Raw genomic sequence first — 9484 nt, forward strand, 5'->3', positions numbered from 1 at the left:
GTCCTATGGGCTCTATGGGGCTCTATGGGGTTCCTTATGGGGCTCCTATGGGGTTTTATGGGTGTCTGTGCGGTGTCTGTGGGGTGTCTATGGGGCTCTATGGGGTCCCTGTATGGGGCTCTAATGGGGTAGTCTTATGGGCTCTATGGGGGACGGGAGCTGCTGTATGTCTGTAGAGTTCGGGAAGGGCTGGGCTTGTAATAACAGGTGGGTTCTATGGTTTCATGGGAGTCCTTGCTCTATCGGGTGTCCTACGGGTCTATGGGGCCTATGGGGTGTCCTTGGAATACTATGTATGGGCTTATGTGGTCTGGGTATGGGCTTCTATGGGGTGTCATGGATTCTATGGCTTCTATTGGGGTTCTTATGGGGATCCATTGGGTGGTTATGGGGCTCTATGGGGTGTCTATGGGGCTCTATGGGGGGACGGGAGCCGTGTATGTCTGTAGGGTCGGGAAGGAGCTGGGCTGTATACAGGTGGGTCTATGGGGCTCTATGGGGTGGTTATGGGGTTTTATGGGGTTATATGGGGTCCTATGGGGCTCTATGGGTTCTTATGGGGATCCATTGGGAGGTTATGGGGCTCTATGGGGTGGGTTATGGGGCTCTCTGGGGTGTCTATGGGGCTCTATGTGGTTCTTATGGGGTGTCTATGGGGTTCTATGGGGTGTCTATGGGGCTCTATGGGGGGACGGGAGCCGTGTATGTCTGTAGGGTCGGGAAGGAGCTGGGCTGTATACAGGTGGGTCTATGGGGTGCCTAAGGGGCTCTATGGGGTGTCTATGGGCCTCTATGGGGTTTCTATGGGGCTCTATGGGGCTCTATGGGGTCTCTATGGGTCTCTATGTGTCCCTATGGGTCCCTATGTGTCTCTATGGGGTCTCTATGGGTCTCTATGGGGTTCTATGGGGTGGTTATGGGGTCTCTATGTGTCCCTATGTGTCTCTATGGGGTTTCTATGGGGTTTCCGGTTGTGCCCCATAGCGCATCGAGGGCCGCGTGTTGTCTATGGGGCTGCGGCACTTTGGGACGGCGCTGGATGGGACCCACGACCTCAATGGGGACGGGGGGCCAGACGTGGCTGTGGGGGCCATGGGGCAGGCACTCATCTTCAGGTATGGGGCGGTTATGGGGTGGTTATGGGTCAGTTATGGGGCTGGTTATGGGGCAGGCACTCATCTTCAGGTATGGGGTCACTTATGGGGCTGGTTATGGGGCTGGCTATGGGGCAGGCACTCATCTTCAGGTATGGGGCGGTTATGGGGTGGTTATGGGGTCAGTTATGGGGCTGGTTATAGGGTCACTTATGGGGTGGTTATGGGGCTGGTTATGGGGTTGGTTATAGGGTCAGTTATGGGGCTGGTTATGGGTCAGTTATGGGGCTGGTTATGGGGCTGGTTATGGGGTCAGTTCTGGGGCTGGTTATGGGGCTGGTTATGGGGCTGGTTATGGGTCATTTATGGGGCTGGTTATGGGTCAGTTATGGGGCTGGTTATGGGTCAGTTATGGGTCAGTTATGGGGCTGGCTATGGGGTCAGTTATGGGGCTGGTTATGGGGCTGGTTATGGGGCTGGTTATGGGGTTGGTTATGGGGCTGGTTATGGGGTCAGTTATGGGGCTGGTTATGGGTTCGGTTATGGGGCGGTTATGGGGCTGGTTATAGGGTCACTTATGGGGTGGTTATGGGGCTGGTTATGGGGCTGGTTATGGGACGGTTATGGGGCTGTTTATGGGGTCAGTTATGGGGCTGGTTATGGGTTCGGTTATGGGTCAGTTATGGGGCTGGTTATGGGGTCAATTATGGGGTCAATTGTGAAGCTGGTTATGGGGCTGATTATGGGGATGGTTATGGGGCTGGTTATGGGGCTGGTTATGGGGTCAGTTATGGGGCTGGTTATGGGTCAGTTATGGGGTCACTTATGGAGCTGGTTATGGGTCAGTTATGGGGTCACTTATGGAGCTGGTTATGGGGCTGGATATGGGGCCGGTTATGGGGCAGGCTATGGGGCAGGCACTCATCTTCAGGTTTGGGGCGGTTATGGGGTGGTTATGGGGTCAGTTATGGGGCTGGTTATGGGGCTGGATATGGGGCCGGTTATGGGGTCGGTTATGGGGCTGGTTATGGGGTTGGTTATGGGGTCAGTTATGGGGCTGGTTATGGGTCAGTTATGGGTCAGTTATGGGGCTGGTTATGGGGCTGGTTATGGGGTCAGTTATGGGGCTGGTTATGAGATAGTTATGGGGATGGTTATGGGGTCAGTTATGGGGCTGGTTATGGGTCAGTTATGGGTCAGTTATGGGGCTGGTTATGGGNGTTATGGGTCAGTTATGGGGCTGGTTATGGGTCAGTTATGGGTCAGTTATGGGGCTGGTTATGGGGTTTCCGTTCCAACTTCCTGTTTCGGTTCCCGCAGCTCCCGCCCGGTGGTGTCGGTGTCGGCCATCTTGTCGGTTCCGGTTCGTCGCCTCCCCCACTCGTGGGGTCGATGTGGGGCAGGAGGCGTCGCCGTGGGGCTGCGGCTCTGCTTCCAAACCGAGCTCAGCAGCAACACGTACCGAGGTGGGACCCATAGAGCTGACCCATAGAGCTGACCCAGACCAACCCTGCCCCATAGATGTGCCCCATAACCAACCCTACCCCATAGATCTGACCCATATATCTGACCCAGACCAACCCTGCCCCATAGATCTGACCCATAGATCTGACCCATAACCAACCCTGCCCCATAGATGTGCCCCATAACCAACACTGCCCCATAGATCTGACCCATAACCAACACTGCCCCATAGATCTGACCCATAGATCTGACCAATAACAAACCCTGCCCCATAGATCTGACCCATAACCTGCCCCATAGATCTGAACCATAGATCTGACCCAGAACCAACCCTGCCCCATAGATCTGACCCATAACTTGGCCCATAGATCTGCCCCATAACCTGCTCCATAGCTCTGCCCCATAGATCTGACCCAGAACCAACCCTGCCCCATAGATCTGCCCCATAGATCTGACCCAGACCAACCCTGCCCCATAGATCTGACCTATAGATCTGACCCATAGATCTGACCCATAACCAACCTTGCCCCATAGATCTGCCCTATAGATCTGCCCCATACATCTGCCCCAAAGATCTGACCCATAGATCTGAACCATAGATCTGACCCATAACCAACCCTGCCCTGTAGATCTGCCCCATAGATCTGCCCCATAGATCTGACCCATAACCAATCCTGCCCCATAGATCTGCCTTATAGATCTGACCCATAGATCTGCCCCATAGATCTGACCCAGAACCAACCCTGCCCCATAGATCTGACCCATAGATCTGATCCATAGATCAGCCCAATAGCTCTGACCTATAGATCTGACCCATAGATCTGCCCCATAGATCTGCCCCATAACCAACAGCCCTGCCCCATAACCTGCCCCATAGCTCTGCCCCATAGCTCAGACCTATAACCTGCCCCATAGATTTTACCTATAACCAACCCTGCCCCATAACCAGCCCCATAGGCCATACCCAACCCTGCCCCATAGATCTGCCCCATAGATCTGCCCTATAGATCTGACCCATAGATCTGACCCAGAACCAACCCTGCCCCATTGATCTGACCCATAGATCTGCCCCATTGCCAGCCCATAACCCTGCCCCATAACAAGCCCCATAGCTCATACCCATAACCAACAACCCTGCCCCATGAAAGCCCATATAACCCCATGTAACCCCATATATCCCATATATCCCATATAACCCCATATCCCCCCATATAACCCCATATAACCCCATATAACCCCATATCCCCCCATATAACCCCATATCCCCCCATATAACCCCATATAACCCCATATAACCCCATATCCCCCCATATAACCCCATATAACCCCATATAACCCCATATAACCCCATATAATCCCATATAACCCCATATAACCCATAACCCCATAGGTCGCCTCCTCGTCCCCATCCATTTCCTCTTCCGGGTCGACTCTCAGCGCCATTGGCCACGTGGTCAATTCACTTCCGGGTCAACCACGTGGGAGGACCGGATGTTGTTGGAAGGGGGAGAGCGGTGCGTCAACAACACGGTCCTCCTGCAGGTAGGGGGCGCTGTAACGCCGAGTCCCATAGGGAATAATGGAGCCCATAGGGATGAATGGGAGCCCATAGAGATGAATGGGAGCCTGCAATAGCGTCCTCCTGCAGGTAGGGGGCGCTGTAACACCGAGTCCCATAGGCAATAATGGAGCCCATTGGGGATAATGGAGTTCCATAGGGGATAATGGGAGCCTGCAATAGCGACCTCCTGCAGGTAGGGGGCGCTGTAACGCCGAGTCCCATAGGGAATAATGGAGCCCATAGGGATGAATGGGGACCAGCAATAGAGTCCTCCTGCAGGTAGGGGGCGCTGTAACGGCGAGTCCCATAGGGAATAATGGGAGTCAATAGGGATGAATGGAGCCCATAGGGAATAATGGGAGCCTGCGATAGCGACCTCCTGCAGGTAGGGGGCGCTGTAACACCGAGTCCCATAGGGAATAATGGAGCCCATAGGGGATAATGGGATCTCGTAGGGGATAATGGGAAACTATTGGGGTAATTGGATCCTATAGGGGATAATGGGATAGTATTGGGGTAACGTGGTCCTATATGGGATCCTATGTTTGGAATGGAGATCCATAGGGGTTAATGGGATCCTATTGTGGGGGAATGAGACCCTATTGTGGGTAATGGGATCCTATTATGGGTAATGGGGTCCCATGGGGAAGAATGGGAGCCCATAGGGGATAATGGGAGCCCACAGGGGCTAACAGGAGCCCATAGGGAATAATGGAGCCCATAGGATATAATGGGATCCTGCAATAGAGTCCTCCTGCAGGTAGGGGGCGCTGTAACACCGAGTCCCATAGGGAGTAATGGAGTTCCATAGGGGATAATGGGAGCCCATAGGGATGAATGGGAGCCCATAGGTAATAATGGGAGCCTGCAATAGCGACCTCCTGCAGGTAGGGGGCGCTGTAACACCGAGTCCCATAGGGAATAATGGAGCCCATAGGGAATAACGGAGTTCCATAGGGAATAATGGGGTCCGACCACACGGTCCTCCTGCAGGTAGGGGGCGCTGTAACGCCGAGTCCCATAGGGAATAATGGAGTCCCATAGGGGATAATGGGAGCCCATAGGGAATAATGGGAGCCCACAGGGATGAATGGGAGCCAGCAATGGAGTCCTTCTGCAGGTAGGGGGCGCTATAACCTGGCGTCCCATAGGGAATAATGGAACTTATGGGGCACTGACCCCCACTTATGGGGCACTGACCTCCACTTATGGGGCCCAAACCCCAGTTATGGGGCACAGATCCCACTTATGGGGCTCTGATCCTCACTTATGGGGCTGTGGCCCCCACTTATGGGGCCCAAACCCCACTTATGGTGCTCTGACCCCCACTTATGGGGCACTGCACTTATTTGGGGTGCACTGACCTCCACTTATGGGGCAGACACCCCACTTATGGGGCACTGACCCCCTCTTATGGGGCAGACACCCCACCTATGGGGCTATGACCCCCACTTATGGGGCACAAACCCCCCTTATCGGGTGCTGACCCACACATATGGGGCACTGACCCCCACTTATGGGGCCCAAACCCCACTTATGGGGCCCAGGCCCTATTTGTGGTCCCTGCCCCACACTTATGGGTCGCCCCACAGCCGTGCCCCGAGGACTCGCTGACCCCAATGAGGCTGGCCGTCAATTACTCCCTGGACCCCGAATACCCCACAGACCCCACAGACGACCCCATTGCCGTCATAGACCCCATAACCAACTCGGCCTGGATTGAGGTGGGAGGATGTGGGGAGATATAAGGTGGATATGGGGGATATGGGGTGGTTATAGGGGGATATGGGATGTGGATGATAGGGGGATATGGGGGGCCTATGGGGGAGCATGGGGTCATAGGGGGGAATATGGGATCCTATGGGGTGGATATGGGGAGCTATGGGGTCATGTGGGGGGATATGGGGTTGATATGGGGTGGTTATGGGGTCCTATGGGGGGATATGGGGTTGATATGGGGTAATATATATGGGGATATGGGGTTCATATGGGGATATGGGTGTTATGGGGGTGATTATAGGGATATCTGGGTCATTATGGGGTAGGATATTGGGGTTATAGGGTCATCATGGGTGGGATAATGGGGATGGAATATGGGGTGGTTATGGGTTCCTATGGGGGGATATGGGGTGATATGGGGGATATGGGGTGAATATAGGGGGATATGGGGTCATGGGGGGGATATGGGATCTATGGAGTGAATATGGGGGTATGGGTCATGTGGGGCTAATCACCCCCTAATTACCACTAATTAACCCCTAATCTCACTCTAATTAACCCTAATTAACCACCCCCCCCATATTAATTAGTGTGCCGTACGAGCAGCGCTGCGGCTCGGCCGGGCTGTGTGACCCGATGTGAGTTTGTCGGCTAGAGCGCCCCTGGCGGAGCTGTGTTCCTTGGAGGACCGGAAGTGACGGCCGCCATCTTGGTGCCGCTGGAAACCTAAAGAACCGGAGGGACGGACCCGGAGTCACCTCAATTCCGGAATGCGGCCGGAAGTGCTTTCAGGAGGGCTACGGCCAGCTATGGTGGAGTGAGGGATCACGTGATTACGGAGATAAAGGGGGAGTTTGGAGGGACGTGCCGCCATATTTGGGGAGATCACGTGATCATGAGGGGGGGTGTCGACCGCCATATTGGGGGAGCATCACAGTGATCCCATGGATGTAAACGGGGGGGGCACGGCCGCCTATATTGGGGGAGATCGCGTGATCAATGACGGGGGGGGGGTACAGAGCCGCACATATTTGGAAAGATCACGTAGAATCACGGATGGGGAGAGCGGGTCTCACCATATTGGAACTAAGATCACGATGATCAACAAGAATTGGGGGGGGGGTACGGTCGCCAATATTGGGGGAGATCACGTGATCATGGTTGGGGGTGGGGTGGCTGCCATATTGGAGGAGATCACGTGATCATGGCCGGGGGGCGGGGCACAGCCGCCATATTGTGGGAGATCATGTGATCGTGGGGGGAGGGGAAGAGCAATGGCGGTCATGTTGGTGATCACGTGATTGATGGTGGGGGGGCGCTGATCATGTGATCACGGATGAAGGGCAGAGCAATGGCGGCCATGTTGGGGAGATCACGTGATTGATGGGGGGGCGTCAAGCAATGGCGGCCATGTTGGAGATCACGTGATCACCCCATATTTGGGGGGGGTGGGGGTCAATAAGGATCCCATATGGCCCCATATAGGGGGAAGGGGGTCAATATGGGTCCTATATGACCCCATATGGGGCCATAAGGGTCTTCTATGGCCTTATATGGCCCTATATAGGGCTATAAGTGTCTCCTATGGCCCCATATGGGGCCATAAGGGTCTCCTATGGCCTTATATGGCCCTATATGGGGCTATAAGGGTCTCCTATGGCCTTATATGGGGCCATAAGGGTCTCCTATGGCTCTATATGGCCCCATATATAGGGGAATGGGAGTCTATAAGGATCCCATATAGACTCATACAGGGGGAAGGGTGTCTATAAGGATCCCATATAGACCCATACAGGAGGGAAGGGGGTCAATAGGGGTCCTATATGGCTCCATATGGGGCTATAAGGATCTCCTATGGCCTTATATGGCCCTATATGGGGCTATAAGGGTCTGCTATGGTCCCATATGGGGCCATAAGGGTCTCCTATGGCTCTATATGGCCCCATATATAGGAGAATGGGGGTCTATAAGGATTCCATATAGACCCATACAGGGGGGAAGGGGGTCAATAGGGATCCTATATGGCTCCATATGGGGATATAAGGGTCTCCTATGGCCTTATATGGCCCTATATGGGGTTATAAGGGTCTGCTATTGCCCCATATGGGGCTATAAGGGTCTCCTATGCCCGTATATGGCCCTATATGGGGCTATAAGGGACCCCTATGCCCCCCCTAATAAAACCCCATATATTTAATGTATAGGGCTCAACCCCGGTGCCTGTGGACTGCAGGGAGGGGGCAGAGGGGGGGACATTGAGGTGCCACGTGGGACACCCCGTATTTAGGGCTGACAGCACGGTAATGGGGGGACATGGGGGTCTATGGGGGGATATGGGTGGCTAGGGGGCTAAGGGGGATCGACTATGGGTGTATGGGTATGGGGGTGCTATGGCGTGAGTGACTAGTTGGTGGTATGGGGGATATAAGTGGTCTATGGGGGTATATGGGGGGGATATGGGGTCTGATGGGGGGTAGGGTAGATATGGGACGATTATGGGGGTCTGTGGGGGGATATGTTGTTATGGGGCATTATGGGGGAATAGAGTAGGTATCTATGGGGGATATGGGGCATATGGGTCCTGTATGAGGGATATGGGGGTTATGGGGGGATTATAGGGTCTTATGGGGGGATATGGGGTCTGACTGGGGAATATGGGGGACAATAGGGGTTATGTGGGGGATATGGGGGGAGCATGGCGGTCTATGGGGGATATGGGGAGATATGGGGGTCTATGGGGGGATATAGGGTCTATGGGGTGGCTATGGGGTCTATGGGGGGGTATGGGGGGATATAGGGGTCTATGGGGGTAAATAATTGGGGGATAGAGGGGGTTCTATCGAGGGATATAGGCGGTCTATGGGCTCGTATGGGGGATGATAGATGGGTTGTATGGGGGGATCGTGGGTGGTCATTAGGGTATATTGGGGGGCATCATCGGGGGGGCAAATGGGGGCTATGGGATCTTATTGGGAATCTATGAGGGCTCTGATAGTTTCTATGAGGTCTTTGGGTGGATCTAGTTGGGGGATAATGTGGTGCGCGTGTGGCTCATGGAGTCTATGGGGGATATAGGGCGTCTGTGGGGGCGGATTGTTGGGGGGATTTGGGGGATTAATGGGGTTCTATGGTTTTAGGGGCGTTTACTATAGGTTTCTCATGGGGCAGGGAGGCCAGTTAGTGGGGCTAGCTGGGGCGTCTATTGGGGCCTCGTATGGGGGTCTACTTGGGGCTCTATGGGGGTCCTATGGGGATTATGGGTCTCTATGCGGGCACTGTGTGGGGCTCTATGGGGCTGTGCCCCCCATTCAGGTGCTGCTGGAGCTGAGCCTGGAGCTGAACCAGAACCAGTCGTGGGGGGGAGAGATTCTATGTATTGCATCGGTGGGTGTCATCTATGGACGGAATCACAGGTGGGTTATGGGGCGACCTTATGGGATGATACTGGGCAAGGTATGGGGGTTTATGGGAGATATGGGTTGGTTAATGGGGGTATGGTCATGATGGGGGGATTAAGTAGGTGGTATGGTGGTGATTGGTCGAACTATGCTCGGTGGTTGGGGGGATATGGGGTGGTTTAGGGAGATAACTGGGGTGGTGTGATGGGGGAATTGGGGTGTTATGTTTGGGATGTATGGGCGTCGAT

At 54.3% G+C, this 9484-nt stretch overlaps 1 protein-coding gene and 1 long non-coding RNA gene across 2 annotated transcripts in view; both read left to right on the forward strand.

The window, feature by feature from the left end:
- The first annotated feature begins 397 nt into the window (after positions 1-397).
- LOC107307310 (integrin alpha-L-like) lies at positions 398-6591 on the forward strand. The gene is made up of 6 exons (XM_015850802.2): positions 398-477; positions 985-1115; positions 2415-2560; positions 3949-4100; positions 5712-5843; positions 6430-6591. Exons 1-6 carry the CDS (start codon positions 409-411, stop codon positions 6478-6480), a joined length of 681 nt encoding a protein of 226 aa, XP_015706288.2. The 5' UTR covers positions 398-408; the 3' UTR covers positions 6481-6591.
- Positions 6592-7095: 504 nt separating this feature from the next.
- Positions 7096-9484, forward strand: part of LOC107307309 — a 9375-nt gene continuing 6986 nt past the window's right edge. The window contains exon 1 of the long non-coding RNA XR_001552375.2: positions 7096-8138. This is a non-coding gene — a long non-coding RNA (uncharacterized LOC107307309). The remainder of the gene's footprint in view (positions 8139-9484) is intronic.

Source organism: Coturnix japonica, unplaced genomic scaffold (genome assembly GCF_001577835.2).
Source record: "Coturnix japonica isolate 7356 unplaced genomic scaffold, Coturnix japonica 2.1 chrUnrandom540, whole genome shotgun sequence".
NCBI lineage: Eukaryota > Metazoa > Chordata > Aves > Galliformes > Phasianidae > Coturnix > Coturnix japonica.

Coding starts and splice junctions, on each gene's coding strand:
- LOC107307310 (XM_015850802.2), top strand. CDS start 409: ATGGGGCTCTATGGGGGGACGGGAGCCGTGTATGTCTGTAGGGTCGGG. Junction 478..984: donor AGGAGCTGGGCTGTATACAG/GTGGGTCTATGG, acceptor TGTGCCCCATAG/CGCATCGAGGGCCGCGTGTT. Junction 1,116..2,414: donor GGGCAGGCACTCATCTTCAG/GTATGGGGCGGT, acceptor CGGTTCCCGCAG/CTCCCGCCCGGTGGTGTCGG.